Source organism: Rana temporaria, chromosome 12 (genome assembly GCF_905171775.1).
Source record: "Rana temporaria chromosome 12, aRanTem1.1, whole genome shotgun sequence".
In the NCBI taxonomy this organism is placed as follows: Eukaryota; Metazoa; Chordata; class Amphibia; order Anura; family Ranidae; genus Rana; species Rana temporaria.
The window spans coordinates 23,427,642-23,450,745 of NC_053500.1; the positions used below are offsets into that span (position 1 = coordinate 23,427,642).

At 45.2% G+C, this 23,104-nt stretch overlaps 1 protein-coding gene across 2 annotated transcripts in view; it reads right to left on the reverse strand.

Moving 5' to 3' along the window:
- The window catches only part of GNAS (GNAS complex locus), a 202,540-nt gene that overhangs the window by 59,812 nt on the left and 119,624 nt on the right, over nucleotides 1-23,104 (reverse strand). For both annotated transcript variants that reach the window (XM_040330132.1, XM_040330133.1), the window contains exon 2: nucleotides 12,344-12,416. In XM_040330132.1, the coding sequence (XP_040186066.1) occupies nucleotides 12,344-12,416 (73 nt within the window). The remainder of the gene's footprint in view (nucleotides 1-12,343; nucleotides 12,417-23,104) is intronic.

Below are 23,104 nucleotides of genomic sequence, written 5' to 3' on the forward strand. Positions count from 1 at the left end.
GAGGGGGAGGAGGTGAGCACTGCGGAAAGGGAGAGACACAGGAGCGGAGGGGAGGCGGCAGTGGTCCGCTGTCACTGAAGCCGGCCCACTGAGACATCGGCCCACTGGGAAACTCCCTGTAGTCCCAATGGCCAGTCCATCCCTGCCGCCGGGAGACATGGCCCAGCATGGCCTGTTCTAGATGTCCAATAACCAGAAGTTTACATTAAACCTCAATCAGGGTTCCAGCATTATTAATTCTGACATAAGCTGCCTGCTTCCTGGTCAGTGCTGTCCTGCATCTCAATGCACCTCTGGAGGGCATCAAAAACCCAAGGTCTATCTACTTTCACACCCTAGGCATTGAGCTGTGCTGGGCAGGCTTGTCCAACAGAGGCCCACACATAGGACGGAAAACAAATCGCTCTGTCTTATGGTTCAGCTGTGGCAATGCAGTACATCACATGCGAGTAAAGAAGAAAGAAACGCCAGTTTGTGACATTTCAATAAAGTTGAAAAAAAAAAGTAAAACCGCCTGATGTGTCATTTATGATGCATCAGCACCAATCCTGTCACGGTGCACACCATCAGCAGAGGAGAACAGCAGCAAGCATCTCTTTTTAATAGATCTAGAACAGGCATATGCAACTAGCAGACCTCCAGCTGTTTCAAAACTACAAGTCCCATCATGCCTCTGGGTCTCATGCTCATGGCTGTCAAAGTCTTGCTATGCCTCATGGGACTTGTAGTTCTGCAACAGCAAAAAGGTCCGTTAATTGCATATCCCTGATCTAGAATAGCAAGCTCAGTTTGCATGAACACCAATACAGGTTTACTTTAAAGAAGAACTCCCCTGTTCCAAGAAGTGTAATGCCGTGTACACACGATCGGAATTTCCAATGAAAAAAGTACGATGGACTTTTTTCAATCGGAAATTCCGATCGTGTGTGGGCCCCATCTGACTTTACGACGGTGTTTAGAAACAGTACAGAAACTCCTATCGTCTGTGTGCAACTCCAACGGAGAAAAGACTCACGCATGCTCAGAATCAAGTCGACGCATGCTCGGAAGCATTGAACTTAATTTTTCTTGGCTTGTCGTAGTGTTTTATGTCACCACGTTTTGGTCGGTCGGAATTTGGTCTGACAGTGTGTATGCAAGACAGCTTGAACGGAATTCGGACAAAAAATGTCATCAGATTTTAGGCCATCGGTAATTCCAATCGTGTGTACAGGGCATAACACTATACCAGGTGTAGGCAACCCCAACATGCCAACCTCTTGTGAAACGACAACTTCCATGAGGCCCTGCAAGCTTCTGACAACCCCACACATGACTCCCAGAGGTAGAGGCATCTCAGTATTTCTACTGTGAGCTCTAAAGCCGTGCACACACGATCGGTTTGTCCGATGAAAACACACAAACCAATCGTGTGTGGGCCCCATCGGTGTTAAAATATAGAACATGTTTTACATTTTTCCTATGGATAAAAAAAACAGATAGAAAAATCCGATCGTCTGAGTGGAACTCCATCGGATAAAAATCCATGCATGCTCAGAATCAAGTCGATTTCATTTTTCTCAGCTCGTCGTAGTGTTTTACGTCACCGCGTTTTGTCACGGTCGGATTTTTGACCGATGGTGTGTAGGCAAGACTGATGAAAGTCAGCTTCATCGGATATCCGATTGTGTGTACGAGGCTTAAGAGAAATGCATAAGCTGTGCCCTTTGATGGACATGGGTCTGAAGGAGTCAATGACATTGATATGCCTATACGTCATTTTATTTAGTGAGTATATTGGAATATCTGTGTTTTTTTTATATATATATTAAAGCAACACTAAAGGCAAACTTATTTTTTTTTTTTTTATTAATAACAAACATGTTATACTTACCTCCACTGTGCAGCTCGTTTTGCACAGGGTGTCCCCTAACCCTGTCTTCTGGGGTCCCTCGGCGGCTGTCTCGGCTCCTCCTCGCAAAAGATTTCCACCTTCATGCGAGCTCGCATGGTGGAAAGCTTTTGCAAAAGCGCTCCCGTGATACAGCGGCAGGCATAGCCGCCGACTATCACTCGGCCCCGCCCCCCGTCGCGCCATCCGCTGTGATTGACAGCAGCGCCAGCCAATGGCTGCGCTGCTATCAATCCATCCAGCCTAGCCAATCAATGGCCAGGCAGGGAACCGAAGAGCATCACGTGGATGCGCGCAGCACTTTCGAGGGGTTAAGTAAGTAAAACAGGGGTTCGGGGGGGGGGGGGCGGTACCATCTGATTTTTTTTTCACCTTAATGCATAGGATCCTAGATACTAGTGCTCACTCCGGTATGGTACACAGTCATCTCTAGGAAGGGTAGAGGTTGTGCCGCAATTCTTTCAGTGCATTTCTTATAACTGATTTGAAGGAAATTGGTTGTGTGTGTGTGTGTATTCATAGATTTGCACTAAGTTGAAAAAACATTTACCTTTACAACCCCTTTAAGAATCCTACAGTAATACACTGGGCTAGTGCGCCTCTTTGCCATGTTCGTGTATCACAGCATTTGTAGTTTCATCACAGATGGAATGCCAGGGTTGGCTTGCCTTGCCTGCACTATTTTAAACTCATTTAAAAAAAGATCAAATCACAGATAAAAAAAAAAAAAAATAATTTAGAAGGTGGCTTTCCAAGGTTTTGGTCCCCCTCCTTAGCTCATCCTAGCTGTCAATGTGTAGGGCCAGACCAACAATGCTGGGCCTTACTGGCATTTCCCAGTTGATAGGTATCCCCACAACCTGGAGGTTCTCACAACAAAGCTTCCCAATGAGAATGTTCTTCAAAGGGTGATGAGCTACATTGGATAGCATTAAAGTTCTAAAAGTAAAGTTTAGTTCTCATCACAACCACATTACATTCTACATTTGCTGTATTTAACAAATGATGCCTTCAAAACAGCATTTGATAGGGATTTCTGTCCAGCAAAGATAGATGCATTCTCCCATGTCTGATGCTGCTTTAGTTACCGTTGGCATATTGGATGTTTATGTAGCCAAAGCCTTGCTTACTAGTGCTCACTCCGGTATGGTACACAGGCAGCTCTAGGAAGGGTAGAGGTTGTGCCGCAATTCTTTCAGTGCATTTCTTATAACTAATTTGAAGGAAATTCCAACTTTGGTGTGTGTGTATGTATGTATGTATGTATTCATAGATTTGAATCACACAGTCATATTATAATGCAGAAAATACAGACTGGAGCACACAGGGTCCCAGTTATAAAGCACAGTCCATACCATTGCTTTAAAATAGCCATCAAGGTTTTTCACCACAATACATTCTATGCATTAAAGCCTAGTTCCGCCGAAAAAAAAAAAAAAATTATAAGTCAGCCGCTCCAAATACTGCAGCGGCTGACTTTTAATATCATATTATCTCGCTTACCTGTTCAGGGCGCCAGCGATGTCGGCACCCGAAGCCAATCTGTCCCTCGGCTCTTGTATGGAGGCGCCGCCATCTTAGGTAAGGGAATCAGGAAGTGAAGCCTTGCAGCTTCACTTCCTGGTTTGCGAGTTGCGCTGCGCAATCCCATTTGTCCCTGCTGTCTTCTGGAAGACAGAGTAGGCGTAGGTCACCGCGGTGATCTGTGCCCAGAAGTGGGAGCAAATACCTGGATTACACAGGTATCTGCTCCCTCCTCCCCCTGAAAGGTGCCAAATACGACACCGGAGGGGGGGGGGGGTGTATATTCTGAAAAGCGGAAGTTCCATTTTTGGGTGGAACTCCACTTTAAGGTGAAAAACCTTCTGCGGCAGCTCCCTCCCAGACCCCCCTTATCCTTACCTGAGCCTGATCCAATCCAGCGATGTGCACGAGCGCAGCAGCTCAAGCCGCCGTCTCTTTCCCCATTGGACAGATTGATGGCAGCGGGAGACACTGGCTCTCACTGCTGTCAATAAAACCTGTGACATGGGAGCGGGAGTCAATAGATCCAGCAGCGGGACTTGGGAGCACGCACAGGTACCCCAAGGGAAAGCGGGTTTCCATTGGAGCACCCGATTAAGAGGGGCCTGGTTTGCCGCCCCACAAGAAAAGAATCGGGGCTGCTTTGTGCAAAACAATTGCAGAGCAGGCAAGTATAGGCATTTTTGTTTAAGTAAAAATAACACAAGGGTTTACAAACCCTTTAAAAGGAGACACGGTCTCTCCTTGCTCATTAAGGGCTCATCACAACTCACTTATGCAGCCCTCGCCAGCGACTCTTCAACACTCCTCTTTGGTTACACCCAGCACTAAAATCCCCATTCTGCCATTACTGCTTCCATCATGTGACAGAGCTTGAGTCCAATGATTGGCTGTTGGACCAGAACAGTGTCATATGCTTCCCCATTCCTGGAAGGGCTGGACTTTATAGCCAACTGAAGAGCAGCAACAAGGAGAGCATCAGAGGATTGGGGGGGGACACCTATACACATACTGTATATGAATGGACAAAGGGTCTAAAACAAAAAAAATAAAAACACAGAACTGCATATTAAAAAAAGTGGTCTACAATTGTGCCTAGTGATTTGCCAGTTAGGGGCTGGACTCTCCTGTAATAACGGTGTCCTCTGCAGGGTTAAGCATAGAAACTTCATAGGACACTGGAAGCTCCATGACACGATCTTTAGGGAGAAAAATTGAGGGCCACCCCTGCTGACCTCATCTAAAAATGCCAACTGCTTGGCTGTCAGTCCACCCCCCACCCTCGCTTTAGTACTCAACTTGACCCGCAGCAAGTAATCCTCCCCAAGGACTCATCCACACCTGAGCATTTTATTGCTCGAAGCTCCAAAACGCTCAAGGAGAAAAAATAAATCAATTATTTTCTGTGGAGGTGGCTCACATCTTCGGCAGATTGGTGCAATTTTTGAAGGAGCAGAAAGCAGAAACCTATAGCAACAAACAATGCAACATATGACAGTTCTCTCCATTGGCCAATACAAAAATGCCAAAGCTCCAAAACGCTTGGAAAATGCTCAGTAATGCGCATACAAATGCTTGACACAGAAAATAGATGCGACTGTAAAGGACCGCCTCCTGCACATATACGTCGGCAGAATGGCACGGCTGGGCACAAGCACGTCGCCTTTATGAGCCCAGCCGTGGGTCGCACGCGAAAACCCAGTCCGCGGCCGCGGGACCCGATCCCCGCCGGTGTCCCGCGGTCACAGGAGCTGAAGAACGGGGAGAGGTGTATGTAAACACACCTTCCCCCGTTCTTCACAGTGGCAGTGTCATTGATCATCTGTTCCCTGATATAGGGAAAGACGATCAGTGACGTCACACGTCCAGCCCCGCCCCCCTAAAGTTAGAAACACATATGAGGTCACACTTGACCCCTACAGCGCCCCCTAGTGGTTAACTCCTAAACTGCAATTGTCGTTTTCACAGTAATCAATGCATTTTTATAGCACTTTTTGCTGTGAAAATGACAATGGTCCCAAAAATGTGTCAAAATTGTCCGATGTGTCCGCCATAATGTCGCAGTCACGAAAAGAAAGAAAAACGCTATTTCGTAAATGCTATGAATTTTGCGCAAACCAATCGTTAAACGCTTATTGCGATAATTTTTTTTACCAAAAATTGGTAGAAGTATACGTATCGGCCTAAACCGAGGGAAAAAAAAATAAAAATAAAAAAAAGTTTCTTTTTTGGGGCATATTTATTATAGCAAAAAGTAAAAAAAAGTTTTTTTCCAAAATTGTCGCTCAATTTTTGTTTATAGCGCAAAAAATAAAAAAACGGCAGAGGTGAACAAATACCACCAAAAGAAAGCTCTATTTGTGGGAAAAAAAAATAAATAAATAAATAAATAAAAAAAAAAGACGCCAATTTTGTTTGGGAGCCACGTCGCATGACCACGCAATTGTCAGTTAAAGCGGCGCAGTGCGGAATCGCAAAAAGGGGCAAGGTCCTTAACCTGCATATTGGTCCGGGTCTTAAGTGGTTAAAGGAGAAGTTCAAGTTTTAGAAAAAAAATAATTATAAATGCACCTTTTTTTTTGCAGGTTAAAAAAAAAAGGAAAAAGAAAAAAAAATGTATTTATTGTATTTTTTCTTTTTAGGAGCCCATTAGGCGCCTTTCACACGGACGGCTGTTTTGTCGCAGTTAAAAGCATGTAAAATGTTCTGTGAAATTCAAGGCTCCAGGCACTGTGATTAGCTGCATTTGTACATTGCGATTACGTGCGGTTACATGCGGCCGCGTTTAGCTGCGGTAGTCATTCCCATAGCAATCCTTTTTATTTATTTTTTTGATTATGATGTGCTTCCTGTTCTTTTTTTCTCACGCTGCTATCCGCAGTTGACAGGTGAAAAAACATTTTCCTTTACATCTCCTTTAAGCATTGCACCCGCGATCAGCAGAACTCTGGTGCCATGCAGGTCTCCTTCAGATCTGTCAGTGCATCTGTGTGCTGTACATCATGTATGAGCAAGCAGATACACTGACAGGAAGAATCAATGCACTACCACAGCTCATTGAGAACTACAAGCTGACAACTACAAAGGATGCTGGGGCTTGTAGTTCATTCACACACACAGCTGTGTGATTGAATGATGTGGCCATGTGGGTGGAGCCCCACTGATTTTAAAAAGTGACAGCTAGTACGGGAAACTTGCCCTTGTACTGCTGTCACAGGGATGGAGGGGGATCAGGTAGCGGCTGTAGCATTGGGAACATGTTCCCAAAAGGTGAACTTATACTTTAGGCCCCTTTCACACTAAGGCGTATTTCAGGCGTTTTAGCCTGAAATACTCCTGCGCCAGCATTTAAGGGCGATGCACTGGCGGGAGAGAAAAAAAATCTCCTGCAAGCAGCATCTTTGGAGCGGTGAGAGGAGTGGTGTGTATACCGCTCCTTCCCATTAAAAACAATGAGACACTGCGATAATACCGCCGGCAATGCGCCTCTGCAAATGCGCATTGTGGGCGGTCTTGACCCTTTTTCGGCTAGTGGGGGTTAATACCGCACCATTTGCGGCCAAAAATAGCTGCGCTATACCGCCACCGCACATATTGCCCCAGTGTGAAAGGGGCCTTAGGCTTAAGGTACACGGGACGTTTTTACAACCTCTCCTGAATGAGGTAACTTGACAGATAGTAACGCACAATTAAAACGTCAGTTTTGCCGCGTTTAGCGAGTAGAAGCATTTCTTTAAAAGCCAAAAACAAAACGCGGCTAAACGTGGGTTACTGCGTTTAGTGCTTGAAATGCCTCTAAACTCAGCATCTGAACTTTCCAAAAAAAAGCCTCTAAACTTAAAGCGGGAGTTCACCCATAAAATTGTTTTTACCCTTAGATTGAGGCTCATTTTGTCTAGGGGAATCGGGTAGTTGTTTTAAAATCGAAGCTGTACTTACCGTTTTAGAGAGCGATCTTCTCCGCCGCTTCCGGGTATGGGTCTTCGGGACTGGGCGTTCCTATTTTCATTGACAGTCTTCCGACAGGCTTACGACGGTCGCATCCATCGCGTCACGAGTAGCCGAATAAAGCCGAACGTCGGTGCGGCTCTATACAGCGCCTGCGCACCGACGTTCGGCTACTTTTGGAAAATCGTGACGCGATGGATGCGACCGTCGGAAGCCTGTCAATCAAAATAGGAACGCCCAGTCCCGCAGCCCATACCCGGAAGCGGCGGAGAAGATCGCTCTCTAAAACGGTAAGTACTGCTTTGATTTAGAAAAAAAACACCCGATTCCCCTAGACAAAATGAGCCTCAATCTAAGGTTAACATTTTTTATTTCCGGGTGAACCTCCACTTTAACTGCCTGGAAACGAATATTGCTTCATGTACATGGCTACTGTGTTAAAAAAAAAAAAAAATGGCATTACCAAGACAGCTTATTTGCATGCGTTTTTTAGAAGCACTGTCCATGGTCACACTGCTTGCGATTAGTTCCTTTGCTCGGCTCATAGCCAAATCTTCGCACAATCAAGGAAGATTACCCAGCAGAAACCAGTCTTTAAATACACAAAGTGAGCAGGTAAAGGAAGAGTGGGAAGGATTATTATGGGTGTTGCTAGGAAGCAGATTCTTCATAATACTGAGCCAGCCAGCGAGCTGACACAACACAACTATGACCGCTTATCAGGACCGTCTTCCAGAAAGCACCGATCTCGGCCCGGCAGTGTCAAGGCGCTTACAGTGTTTCTCAGGCCGAGTCAGAAAACAAAGTCCAATTTCAATCCAACATCCTGTACGTCAACCTGGACAAGATAAAAATAAACCTCACAGGCGTGCAATCAGCATCTACCTGCAGCTGTGGAACACTAAGTGGAGCTCCAAAAGATCTCCGGTCCAAACCACATCTTTTCTATTAGGGTTGTCCCGATACCACTTTTTTAGGCACGAGTACAAGTACCGATACTTTTTTTCAAGTACTCGCCGATACCGAATACCGATACTTTTTTTAAATGTGCCCCCAAATGCAGCCATGTCCCCCCACATATGCAGCCATGTCCCCCACATATGCAGCCATGTCCCCCACATATAACCAGCCATGTCCCCCCACATATGCAGCCATGTCCCCCCACATATGCAGCCATGTCCCCCACATATGCAGCCATGTCCCCCACATATGCAGCCATGTCCCCCACATATAACCAGCCATGTCCCCCCATATAACCAGCCATGTCCCCCCATATAACCAGCCATGTCTCCCCACATATGCAGCCATGTCCCCCCACATATGCAGCCATGTCCCCCACATATGCAGCCATGTCCCCCACATATAACCAGCCATGTCCCCCCACATATGCAGCCATGTCCCCCCACATATGCAGCCATGTCCCCCACATATGCAGCCATGTCCCCCACATATAACCAGCCATGTCCCCCCATATAACCAGCCATGTCCCCCCATATAACCAGCCATGTCCCCCCATACCTAGATGCCGATGGCGCCGCCGCCTGGTTAAACAGCGCGCGGGGAACATCACAGCTTTCATTTGAATAGCTGTAGTCTTTCGCGCCGCGCTGCGTATAGACACTCCCCCTTGCTCGGGATTGGACAGTTCACCAGAGCAAGGGGGAGTGTCTATACGCGGCGCGGCGGGAAACACTACAGCTATTCAAATGAAAGCTGTAATGTTTCCCGCCCGTATTAACCAAGCGGGGATGCGGCGTAATGCGGCGGAGGGGGGGGGGGGGTATGCAAGTATTCTATTTCGGTATCGGGGGTACGGGGGCATTTGCAGGAGTACGAGTACTCCCGCAAATACTCGGAATCGGTCCCGATACCAATACTAGTAATCGGTATCGGGACAACCCTATTTTCTATAGTTTGTTTAAATATCTAAAGATGCAAAATATCCGAGAGGCCAGATAAAATTACAAATAGCGGTTTTAATTCAAAGCCTTAGAGTACCGTATTTATCGGCGTATACCGCACACTTTTTTGCCCTGAAAATCAGGGCAAAATCGCGGGTGCGTGGTATACGCCGATACCCACGCCGAGTTTGAATTCTGCGCCGACATAGACCGAGCGCAGTACACTCGGGTATAGTCGGGCAGCCTCGGCTCCTTCCGCGCTCACATCCTGGACGTCAGCGCGAGAGTTGCCGAGCCTGCCCGACAATACACGAGTGTACTGCGCTCTGTATATGTCGGCGCAGTATTCAAACTCGGCGTGGGAAACGAGCGGGGAGGACGCGAGGACGCCGCAGAAGGACGCCGGACCCAACGAAGAGGACACCCGAAGCCGCAGACGGACCAGACGAGGCCGCCGATGGACGCCGCGCAAGACACCAAAACTAAGTACAAAAAAAAAAACTTTTTTTCCACAGGATTCGGGGCAACTTTAGGGGTGCGCGGTATACGCGGGAGCGCATTATACCGCGATAAATACGGTAATTTTCTGAGTCTTGAGTATGAGTCTGAGTAAAAAAAAAAAAAGTTCTCACCTCCAAGCTGCATCTCCTGCCAGCTCTAAGCACAAGAACTGAGTGATCACATGATTAGTGATCGCTCAGTTCTCGATACACTCTGAGCAGACAGCATGTCAGTCACAGCTTTCTGCTTTGCCCTTTCACCACTAACTGAAGCACCAGGCTGAAGAGGAGACGGGAACAACTGGCTCAGAATCTCGGTAGCATGCTGACAGACAAGGTTAGCTGCCAATCTAAGTGGATCCCGACAATATGGTCTGGATTCTTCCATAGCCTGCAGCGGTTCTACGATGATTCTGGGTCACAGGACCGCACAAGTGCGTGCACTGCTGTAACCCACAAGAGAACACAAAGTATGGCAGACAGGGAAACCTCTACCAAAATTAACCATGCAAATGAGCCTCTGGGGCAATAATAACTTCTAACAGAAAAAAAAATAGAAAATTAGGAAATTCTTTATTCGGTCAAATTAAAACCATAAAAGCAACCACCTTCCTTCCACCATTAAAAGACAACAATGCCTTAGTATCAAACAATACGTCTAGAGGTCATACGCACATCCATGCAGTCCATAAAGTAATAGGTATACCAAGATATCACAATCCTTCCGTATACCCGGTCCAGGTGGAAGGAACACTGGGAGTGTCAACTGACGTCAGACGTACATCTGCATGACGTCAATGCGTTTGAATGGAAACCCAGATTTGTCAGGACGTAACGCCTCCTAGCTGGGATGTGTTTAAATGCACCATTTGACCCAGCCCATAATATTTTTTAAAGGGGCATAAGCAATTAAGCTACTGGTAATTCAAACATCCATCATTCAAGAGGCATTCGGACATGCATTCATAGCATATACTAGAAGAATCTATCGCAGAGTAAAGGGCCAAAAAAGAAGGAAAGACATAGCATCCACATAAAGGAGGGGCTCACAAAAGACCTATTCCGGAAATACTTGTAAAATTACTCTCTTTATTGAATCCCTTAGGAGCAAGGGAATTCAGCTTGCAGATCCAAAATGTCTCTTTAAAAGGTGGACACTGTTGAAATCACCCCGTCACATACTCAGTTTTAATGCATAAATCCCCTTAACTTTGATGCCATCAATTTTAAATATGTAATGAGATGCTGTGCTAGGGGGGAAATACAGGTTCGTTATGTCTAATGTCCCTGAGGGGTTAACCCAGTGTTTCTTAACTCCAGTCCTTAAGGCGCCCCAACAGGTCATGTTTTCATGATTTCCATTATTTTGCACAGGTGATTTGATCAGTTTCACTACCTTAGTAATTACCACAGCCGTTTCATCTGAGGGAAATCCTGAAAACAAGACCTGTTGGGGCGCCCTGAGCACTGGAGTTGAGAAACACACTGCGTTAACCAATGCGAATGCGGAGCTGGTGTATAGTCTTGCCTATATACAGTTTCATGTAAGGCAGGGGTCTCAAACTGGTGTCCCTCCAGCTGTTGCAAAACTTTTTGTGATGTGACACAGCATTGTTTTACCTGACAATTGTGCGTTTGTGCAATTATTATTTTTATCCCACAAATAGAGCTTTTGTTTGGTGGTATTTGATCATCAAGCATATGCAAGAAAAAAACACACACACACACACACACACACACACACACACACACACTTCTTCAATCTTGGCCTATATGAATTTTGCTACAAATTTTTGTTAAAAAAATCCCAATACGCGTATATTGATTGGTTTGTGCTAAAGTTATAGTATCTACAAACTATGGGATATTTTTATTTATTATTTTTATTTACATTTTATAAACTAGTAATGGCGGTGATCAGAAACTTATAGTGGGGCTGCAATATTGCGGCTTGACTCTTTTTGGGAACCAGTGACACCAATAAAGTGATCGTTGCTAAAAATATGTACAGTCACTGTACTAATGACACAGGCTGGGAAGCGGTTAACATCTAGGACGATGCAAATGTTAACCGTGTGCCTAGCCAGCGTTTTACTGTGCTTTTACCAAGGGAAGAGATGGATTTTGTTCCCTGCTTCGCAGGAACACAAATTCCATCCCTTTCCTACTGTCGGAACAGCGATCTGCCTTGTTTACATAGTGCCTTTTCTTCACAATTGGCGGGTGCTGGCGAACAGAGTCAGTGGTACCTGTTGTGCGTAATCGCAGTGGGAGTAGCATAAGCGTCCCCTACCCAGAAGTGTCGCATAGCATACACACACACACACACACACACACACACACACACACGTGATTCAGTGCACAGGTGCCGCCCTTTAGCAGTAAAACTGCTATAGGGCAGACCTGAACTGGTTAATCTCCATTCATGGGCGGTAGGAGGGACACAGCTTAGAAAAAATAAATAAATAATAAAACATACAACCATAAAATGAGCTCCACAATATACTCTCAGGACAGGCACAGGAGTAAGTTGTAAAAAATAAACAAAAAATAAAGTGTCCATTGGTTTTTGAACTTACTCAGCATTAAATCCATTCACATGAAGGATTCTCATTTGCTTCACGATTGTGCTTTTCCCAGATTCTCCAGCACCTGAAACATAAAGAACAAAAAATAATTAACAGGGTTAGAAATAAGAAACAGCAAATCATAACTACCACATAAAACTGTAGCAAGTGAGAGACAGATATTCAGAAAAATTAAATCAAGTCAGTCAAATATCTAATAAAAAGGGGAAAAACGGTTTCAGAGGGGCAAACAGAAGAGGTAAACAAAAAGTTTAACATGGCGGACAGGCTTATGATCAGATGGAGCTACAAATGTGCATGCGGGGCAGAACAGTCCACTCAATGCAGGAATTAAGGGGAAGTTTTAAAGAAGCAGAAAATGCTGCTACCAACAATAGAAAGAGGTTCAAAAGAAGGTTAGACTTAGGCTAAAATGTATAAAAAAAAGAACCGGGACGGCCGCACTCCAAAAATAAAAATGTGTTCCTTTTAATAAAAACTGGTCACAACATGGATGTCACAGCAAAAAAATCAGGAAAAGGGGCTAAGGCTAACTGACGTCTAGGATTTGCCAAGCACTCCCTTTAAAGTGAACCAAGATCACACTATCAGAGCAAAACAACAAAAAAAAAAAAAAAAATAAAAAGGTTAAATGGAGACACTGGATATAAATCTTTGGTGCGTCCTAAATGATCACAATAGCTCTGGATCAGTAGCTCTCCACAAATTGGAGGCAACCCTTGAGGAGGGAAGAAATCCAGAACCAAGAATCCGTGCTTGTAAAGTGTAAGAAGAGCGCCAAATGACCAAGAGTCAGAAAAGCGTTTAACCACCAACGAACCGCAAACAAAATTTATATATTAATTTTTTTTTCACGCAAATAGAGCTTTTTTTGGTGCCATTTGATCACTTTTTTTTATAATTTAATTATTATTATTTAAAAACGTAAATCCGAAAATTTTTGAAAAATAAAAAAATTTGACTTTATTAAAACACATCCAATATAAAAATAGTAAAAAAATCTATCTAAATTTAGGCCAAAATGTATTCCGATACAGGTCTTATATTTAAAAGAAAAATATTTTTGCAGCTATAGACACTATACTGTAATATGTCAGTGATCAGCGACTTATACTGTGACTGATAGGGCGGCGGACATTCTAGTGCTAACAGACACTGGCTGGGAGGTTCACCGACACGAATACTGTACACTGACACTGTACTAATGACACTGGCTGGGGGGGGGGGGGGGGGGGGGGTTAACATATAGGGGCAATCAAGGGGTTAACTGTGTGCCCAACTATGTGTAATGCATGCAATATGTGCCGCTTTTACTTTCTGATCTGGCAGGGTTTTCTCCCTGCTCTCCAGAGAGAAGAAATAGCCAGATCTCATATCCCATGTACACAGTTCTGTGTTTGTAAACACAACTCCACAATATTCCATCTTCAAAGTCTCACTGGGCTTTTTTTTTGCCGATGTGAAAGTCATAGAACACCCTGATCCCCAGTAGCACACAACCAGAACACAGTTTTGCCATTCCTGTACAATCAGTGGCAGGGAATTGGCAGTTTTGGCATTATTCATACATTTTCAGACACTGAAGCTCATGCCATACAGTCATTTATCAGGGATGTATCTACATTGATAGCATTACCCAGAAGTTGAATTACTAGTGAATTGCTACAAGTCCAAGCATTTTTTGCTCTTGAAAGATGCAGGGCTGTTGAAAGGTAATGCTGGTTTAGACTCCGGAAAGGCAGACTACAGTGTGAAGGTTACAATGGCGCACTGTTCTATAGGAATAATAATCAGGTGCGGATGTAAGCAAATCCAGCAACCAGAACCCCAACCATTTATTACAAATAAAACAAAAATTTATAAAACACACTAGACAAAGGGCTTCTGACCTCTATAGAAGCAAACATTTCACCCTTTGGTATGGGCAAAGTACGTCAGCATCTCTGTTCAATACAGGGACTGGCCCAAGATGGTACCATGTACAGTACAGAAGACACCCGTCCTATACTCTACAGCAGGGGTGTCAAACTGGTGCCCTCCAGCTGTTGCAAAACTACAAGTCCCATGAGGCATTGCAAGGCTAACAGTTACAAGCATGACTCTCACAGGCAGAGGCATGATGGGACTTGTAGTTTCGAAACAGCTGGAGGGCCGCCAGTTTGACACCCCTGCTCTACAGGTAGAGTATGACAGGTCCTGAAAAAAAATCATAAAATAATGTACAACTAAGTCAGCTTTATATTGCACCAGTATCGAAGTTGGAATCGCTAAGCACAATTCTAAACTAGCCCTGGCCTTGCAAACAGAACCTACCACGTGGCCTGCACAATCCACCTCTTGCATGTGTTGGGAGCTACTATGGGCAGTAATAGTGCAAGGACAGAATACCATAAGAAGGCTTTATAGCATGGGTCCTCAAACTATGGCCCTCCAGTTGTTCAGGAACTACAATTCCCATCATGCCTAGTCATGTCAGTGAATGTCAGAGTCTTGCAATGCCTCATGGGATGTGTAGTTCCGCAACAGCTGGAGGGCCGTAGTTTGAAGATCCCTGCTTTATAGCATAGAATTCAGCCATAATGTCTGTGCCAGGGGTGTATGGTGCAGCGTTCAGCTGCTGCCAGTCAGCGTGTAAAATTCCATGGCAAGCGGCATTTATACTATATATTTTATATAAAATTTGAGAACCTGAATGGTCACATGTGTACAGGGCCATAGGTGTCTTCACAGAGATAGTTTATATGCATACGGATCCTACACACCTTCCAGAATAAAGTGACGTATACTGGAATACATATGTGCCCAACCAGTGGCCCGGGGGCCACATGTGGCACGCGGAGCCCGCTGATATGGCCCGCGACCTACTGCTCTGGGATTGAAAAGAATACCGTTATTAAAAGGTCAGTTTATTACTAAAACTACAGTGTATATATGGGCATATCTGTTCTGAAATGGTTACTGGGCTGCTACCAAACTGATCCGCAGATGCAGAGCAGCGTCTGAGCCATAGACTTCTGTTATTACCTGCGAGTTTGGTGAGCTTTCTGAAAATGCACCAAACCTGCAGAATAGAATAGAAGTCTATTGCAAAGTGCAGAAAAGCCAAAGGTACACTGCGTTGCACCCGCTGTATGGGTAAACCTCAGTGCATCAGTGTGAAAGCAGCCCGACCCAATTGGACCCTTCATTCACCTCTAAGGAGTGGCAGATGTAAACTGACTTGTGTCCTACATCCAATCTGATATGCAGAGCGGACATGGACCTGCCATCCGCCCGCTCCGCCGATTGTGGCCCCGCGACCAGTTACCAAGTCGCTTAAGTGGCCCTCTCACTTCAAAAGGTTGGGCACCCCTGGTGTATAGCAACCACCTGCCACCGATTTGTACAGACCGACTGGCAGAGGCTGAATGCTGTACTTGTCACTACCGGCAGAAGTGACCCAAAAAGCCTGTATTGTGTGCCACTCAGGCTCACTGAAGGGGTCACTGAAGCCCTTCATGTCCACCACTGGGAGTGCTGGGAGGGAAGGAGCTAGCCAAGATGGCTCAGTGTAAAGCAAAGTATCCTTGTGACCGCACATCCATGTCATCCCAAAGTGCAATGGTAAGTGGCAACCTCAACCTGGACTCCAGCCAGGCCAAATGCCAACGCGTTTCGCTCTGCCCCTCAGAGTTTAGCCATGGGGACAATAGAGAAAATATAGTATTTTATTGTATATGACCATTTGCGGCCTTGTGCATGAAGCCTTGCTTAGTATGGCAGTATACAAACATGCATGAGTTACACATTGCGATCGCACTGGAGAATATGCTGAAGGCAAGGTTTCTAAAAAATATCCAAGCCTGACCACGCCACACACTGAGGTAAATTTACTAAAGGCAAATCCACTCTGCACTACAAGAGGACTGAAAGTGCACTTGGAAGTGCAATCGCTGTACATCTGAGGGGGAAGATCTAAAATGAGGGGAAGCTCTGCCGATTTTATCATCCAATCATGTGCAAGCAAAAATGCATTTTTTTTTTCCTTGCATGTCCCCCTCAGATCTACAGCGACTGCACTTCCAAGTGCACTTGTAGTGCAAAGTGGATTTGCCTTTAGTAAATCAACCCCAGTGTGTATGCATTACAATTAGGGGCCCACTCACACTAGAAACTGCATGCAAATGTAATGTTCCTGTGCGTTCACATGCAGTTCTGTACAGTGTGATTTCATTCACTTTGAATAGGTTGAAATTAGTGCATTCACTATTTTTTGGTGCAGTGTACTTTGGAAACGCACTGCAACCAGATCTCGCATGGTACAGTTGTACCATGAGCTCCCTTGCGAGCAAATGCACTGCGTTTGGGGTGTTAACGCTACACTGACACCCACTGCAGATCACAAGGGCATTGCGATTTGAATGTAGTGGGGGAACCGGCACCAAATGCAGGTTTCCTACATGTTATTCTAGTGCGAACGATCCCTTAACATTTTTATGCAAGCGATTATGAAGAGGGCAAGAAACGTGGGTGATTGGCGTGGGTATATAACATCACTTCACTCTAATTTGGAAAACATGTTTAAAGCTCCAATCACCAACCTCAACACTCTGGCCTGGCAGCAGAGTAAACCTGGTCAAGTAGATTTTCGTTGAATGTCCATATGGAAATTCTGAAAATTACTTGTCAGAATATGCTCTCTTGTCATGATAGAAACGAATATAGTTCTAAAGAATTTCAGAAGAGAAACCTTGTTCCAGGTGAGGCTGCAGTCCATCTAATGCAGGGGTGTCAAACTGGCGGCCCTCCAGCTGTTCCGAAACTACAAGTCCCATCATGCCTCTGCCTGTGGGAGTCATGCTTGTAACTGTTAGCCTTGCAATGCCTCATGGGACTTGTAGTTTTGCAACAGCTGGAGGGCCGCCAGTTTGACACCCCTGATCTAATGGGATATCTGTAATAGGTGCTCGCCCCCAGATCGCCACCGTTACATCATGGAAACTGAAAATTGTCTGCACACCACTTAATGTAGATACTGGTACTTTATTCCGTGTAGTTCAGGGAGGACACAAAGTGACACCAGATCAGTAACGTTAAACACGTTTCACACATATAACAGTGTCCATATGGAAATTCTGAAAATTATTCGTCAGAATATGCCCTTTTACCATGATGGAGTCAACTAATAGAGTTCTAGAGCCTTTAGAATTTCAGGCCTGGTTGAACAGAACCCTAGGACGTATTAAACAGGTTTACTTACAATGTATACAATTCTTTCCCCCAAATGAAAACAGTTAAAATTTGGTTCATCTGCGGTTGAAAATGAATGACGATTTGACCCTGCTATTAGAAAACCAAACGAATGTTCAGAAAATGGAGATTCAACCAGTGTATGCATCAATCTCACAAAACACAGATCTACACGTCACCTATGCATTTTTTAGCGCATTTTCAGTTTTGCAGAAACACACTACAGTCCATTTAACAAGGTTTCCTATGGATGTAGTTCACATGTGTGCATTTTATGGAAAGGACCAGGGACGATTCCTATTTTTGGTTCCATATACGTTAGGGTTGTCCCGATACAACTTTTTTTAGGACCGAGTACAAGTACCGATACTTTTTTTCAAGTACTCGCCGATACCGAATAACGATACTTTTTTTAAATGTGTCCCCAAATGCAGCCATGTGATGGGGACATGGCTGCATCCACATATGCAGCCATGTCCCCCTCCACATATGCAGCCATGTCCCCCCCACATATGCAGCCATGTCCCCCCCACATATGCAGCCATGTCCCCCCCACATATGCAGCCATGTCCCCCCCACAGATGCAGCCATGTCCCCCCCACAGATGCAGCCATGTCCCCCCCACAGATGCAGCCATGTCCCCCTCACAGATGCAGCCATGTCCCCCTCACAGATGCAGCCATGTCCCCCCATACCTAGATGCCGCCGCCTAGTTAATCAGCGTGCAGGGAACATTACAGCTTTCATTTGAATAGCTGTGTGTTCCCCGCCGCGTCGCGTATAGACACTCCCCCTTGCTCGGGATTGGACGGGTGATCTGCACTTTGATAGACAGATCACACGTCCAATCCCGAGCAAGGGGGAGTGTCTATACGCGGTGGGGAACACACAGCTATTCAAATGAAAGCTGCCATGTTCCCCGCATGCTGATTAACTAGGCGGCGGCGTTGCGGTATGCGGCGGTATTGCGGCGGCGGGGGCATACTCCCGCAAATGCTCAGTATCGGTACCGATACTGGTATCGGGACAACCCTAATATACGTCAATGGATGAAAAGCATGTATTAAAAAAAAAAAAAGGCAAAATGCACCTGCAATATGCAAACTGCAAAAGTGTGAATCAGGCCTTAATGAGATAGCTCACAGGGCAAAGTACTAAAGAAAAGACATTTGTACGTGGTTTATTTTAGGAGCGAGAAGTTAAAATGCTGGTGCTGAACCAACAACTAGATAATAAAAAACGGCACAGGCTATTTTAAAGCTCTGCCAACTATGCACAACGCTGTTATGTAGCATTCTTGAGATCCAAACAAGGCCTCGGCTTTACTAACTAGGTCATTCTGTCGCTGCCATACAAACCTATTGCTGCGTCTGAGAAATACGGAGGAATGCAGCCCGCAAAAATCACCCGACAACTTAGAGCGATCCCTAAAAAGTTTTTAGGTTTATCCAATGCTGTTTGTGTATTTTTTAGGGAGTATGTCAGGAGGTTTTGTTGCAGTCATTTCTTTAGAACAGATCTGAAAACTAGATCAAAGTAGTAAAGTAGCAACCAGCACCACTTTCTCACAAGGGACAATCAACATTATTTTACCCGATAAATGTAAAGGCAGCTTTAATATAGAAAAGATTCAGGAGATTACAAGAGAGCGCCATTTTCAAAGCACAGAGCCGAATATATATATATAAAAAATCGGAAAGTTTCTAAAATAAGAATGACTTTATTGGACCAAAGCGAAAAACATAATAGAGATCTCCTGCTCATGCATGCCTATGAAAGTGGCTGTAAAATCACTGCGTCTGCATTCACCATACATATAGGTTGCCCAGGCGCAACAGAAAAAAGCCGCCTCCTCGCTGTATTGACTCATGTGAAAGACCCCCCCCCAAAAAAAAATATTGAAGCTTGCCAATTCTAAAATGTAATGGCCGCATTAAGCTTATTTTTTCCCGCTAAAGAGGTTGTAAACCCTCATGGTTTTTTACCTCAATGCATTAAAGGTGAAAATCCTTCTGTAGTGCTGCAGCCCCCCATTTTACATACGTGAAAGCTGTCATCCTCTGGCCAGGAATGAGCACACCAGATCTAGCGCAGTCATTGGCTCCCACTGCTGTCAATCAACTCCAATGACACGGGGGTGGGGCCACGTCCTGCAAACTGTGTGAATGGACACTGATGCAGGACTCGGGAGCGCGCCCGCACGGGTGTCCACCTTAGGAGAGCGTTTCTCCAACGTGGACATTCTATACAGGCAGGAGCCACCAGTGCCTCTGAGGGACCCCAGAAGAGGAGGATCGGGGCCACTCTGTGCAAAACGAACTGCAAAGTGGAGGTAAGTATGACATGTTTTTTTTTTTCCTTTTTAAAAACCAAAGGGTTTAGTAACCCTTTAACCTGGTAATTCTGATAGCAAGAACTGGATCACATATGTACAAACAGCATGCAGGTTTACCCGCATCCAATTCACAGAACATGCTAGATTTACCGACGCTTTACTGACATTTTAGCTGTGTTTTTCGGGCGCTAGCGAGGCGCTTTTAACCCCCGCTAGCGGCTGAAGGGTTAAAAGTGCCCGGGTTGCGGCACTGCAGAAGCGCTTTGCAGGTGCTTTCCATTCATTTCAATGGGCAGGGCATTTTGGGAGGGCTGTATACACCCCTCCCACACCACCCCAAGATGCTGCTTACAGGACTGTTCAGAACGTCCCGCAAGCGCACCGCCCCAGTGTGAAAAGTCACACTCAAATGAATTGGGAGGCGGTTTTCCAGAGGTTAGTTGGAGGCTACATACAAATTAGCATTCAAATCCCGTCCTCAGTCACACCTTCAGAAAGAGTCCAAACCTCCCAAGTCCCAGATCAAAGCATTATTCAAGAAGGAAACCCCTTCATACACACAGCCTGGTCTGAATGCCTGCTGATGGGCATGACTGAATGGATCACAATTAGAATTCAATCCTGCCCAATTTAAACATACCAACCAGGGTGAACTGGAAGAGTCCCACCTGCAGGAAATACACATGTGCAGTGCACTGTGCCCTCGGTGTGGGCAAACCATAGCACATCAGTGTGAAAGCAGCCTTAGGCCCCTTTGATAAGATCGATCCAACCCAATCGGACCCTCCATTCACCTCTATGGAGCTGCAGATGTACACAGACTTGTGGCTGCTTACACCCACCTACCTCTATCTGATCCGCAAAAAAAAAAAAAAATACAACCAGAAGGGGTCCATCTGAGAAGATCAGATTGGAGGGCCTATAGAGCAGGGCTCGACAAATCCCGGTCGCCATGGCGACTAGAAATAGGGTCCTGGCGACTTGCCTTTTTGTTTGTGAGCTGGCGCCATCTGGTGGTGAGCTGTTGGTATTACAAGTTATTACCACCAGATGTGTAAGCTGGCGCCATCTGGTGGTGGCCGTTGGTATTACAAGTTAAGCATTACAAGTTAAACAGCAATTCTAATGTAATTTTTCACTATTTTCACTGCCATCTTCTTCCCTCCAATTAGAACCCCCAAACATTATATATATTTTTTATCACCCTAGAGAATAAAATGGCGATCGTTGCAATACTTTCTGGCACGCCGTTTTTGCGCAGCGGTCTTACAAGCGCACTTTTTTTGGAAAAAAATTACACTTTTTTTAATTAAAAAATAAGACAACCGTAAAGTTATCCCCATTTTTTTTTTATTATTATGAAAGATAATGTTACGCCGAGTAAATTGATACCCAACATGTTACGCTTAAAAATTACATCCGCTCGTGGAATGGCGACAAACTTTTACTCTTTAAAATCTCCATAGGCGTCGTTTAAAAAATTCTACAATTTGCATGTTTTGAGTTACAGAGGAGGTCTAGAGCTAGAATTATTGCTCTCGCTCTACCAATCGTGGCGATACCTCACATGTGTGGTTTGAACACCGTTTACATATGCGGGCGCTGCTCACGTATGTGTTCTCTTCTGCGAGCAAGCTCGTCGGGACGGGGCGCGTTTTCTGGTTCCTAACTTTTTTTAGCTGGCTCCTAGATTCCAAGCAAATTTGACAACCCCTGCTATAGAGTATAGCGGGCTGTCGGTGTCTGCTCTGCATATGGAAGTGGATACAGACCTGTCATCCGCCCCACTCCGCTCATTGTGGCCTGCAACTGGTTACCAAGTCGCTTAAGTAGCCCTCGCTCTTCAAAAGGTTGGGCATCCCTGAGTTAGAGTGTTTTTACATCTGAAATCCTCCTCTCAAAACCCATTAGTTCTGGGTTTTGTTCTCCAGCCAGAAAAACATTGATAACAGCCTATGTGTGTATGGACCCATAGGATAACATGCTGGGGAGTTTACGGGCTGTAGAAAAGAAAAATGTCCGACGCCAAAAACAGCTGCTGTAAAAACGTCCAGTGTGCAAGAAGCCTTGAAGTGGATTTGACCAAAAGGCAACCTATATAAAATCCTTAATTAGAAATAATTTCAGGACAGGGATTTGGAAGTGAAACCGTCTAGAAGAAGAAGAAGTTAAATATAAACAAAGTGATATCACAGCTTCCTCTACAGGGAAATCCTCACTTCCTGTTCTGTTACACGGCACTGGAACTGGGCAGGAAGCAGGTGTATGGCCAAAGTCACACAGAGGGACAGTGTGTGTCAACAGAAGTAAAGCCAAAGCAGCAAGGTCTGTTCTGAAATTGCCAAACACATCTGACATTTTTCTGTAATCGTAGAACATCTGACTACTAAACAATCATATACATTTATATTAACCCGTCTTAAAAAAAAAAAAAACTAAATATACAGTCTTCTACCAAGAGCAAGCTAAATGATGACCCGCTTGATATTTAGATTATGGGTAGTCAGTGCATTTTATACTCATGGTGATTGATGACATGCACAACGGACTTCTCTACTGCAGCAGAATTTACCCGAATAGTAAAATGTAGATGTCATAATAATGTCCTCACTAAAACTAAAAGATATCCGAAGATCACAGGCATCGGCCACCAAATCTGAATCAGCAGAGCAAATTTCCAGCAGAAAAAAAGGAAAATGGCTAAAAAGGTTAAGGCTCAGGGGTGTATTAAACATGCAATGATTTCTTCTGTCACCCTTTGGCCAAATGTTAGCCATTACTTGCGTAAAGCGGAGTTCCACCCAAAAGTGGAACTTCCGCTTTAGGCACTCCTCGCCCCCTTACATGCCACATTTGGCATGTAATTTTTTTTTTTTGGGGGGGGGGGGGGGGATTGGGACTTCCTGTCCCACTTCCACCCAGGGACCGCCTAGGCGACTCCTACTCTAGCATTAGGCGGACCCTCCCTTTAGGCGATCTCCTGGGACACGTGACAGGTCCCAGGAGATCGCCTGTCCACCCAGAGCGCAGCGCAACACGCGCCAAGAGGCTGTCTTGGCCGGGTGCCCACACTATGAATGGAGGCGCCGGCGGAGAGGAGGGGAGCTCTAGCGACGCGGCCACCCGGCCCGTGGAGCAGGTTAGTGTCTGTTTATTAAAAGTCAGCAGCTACACTTTTTGTAGCTGCT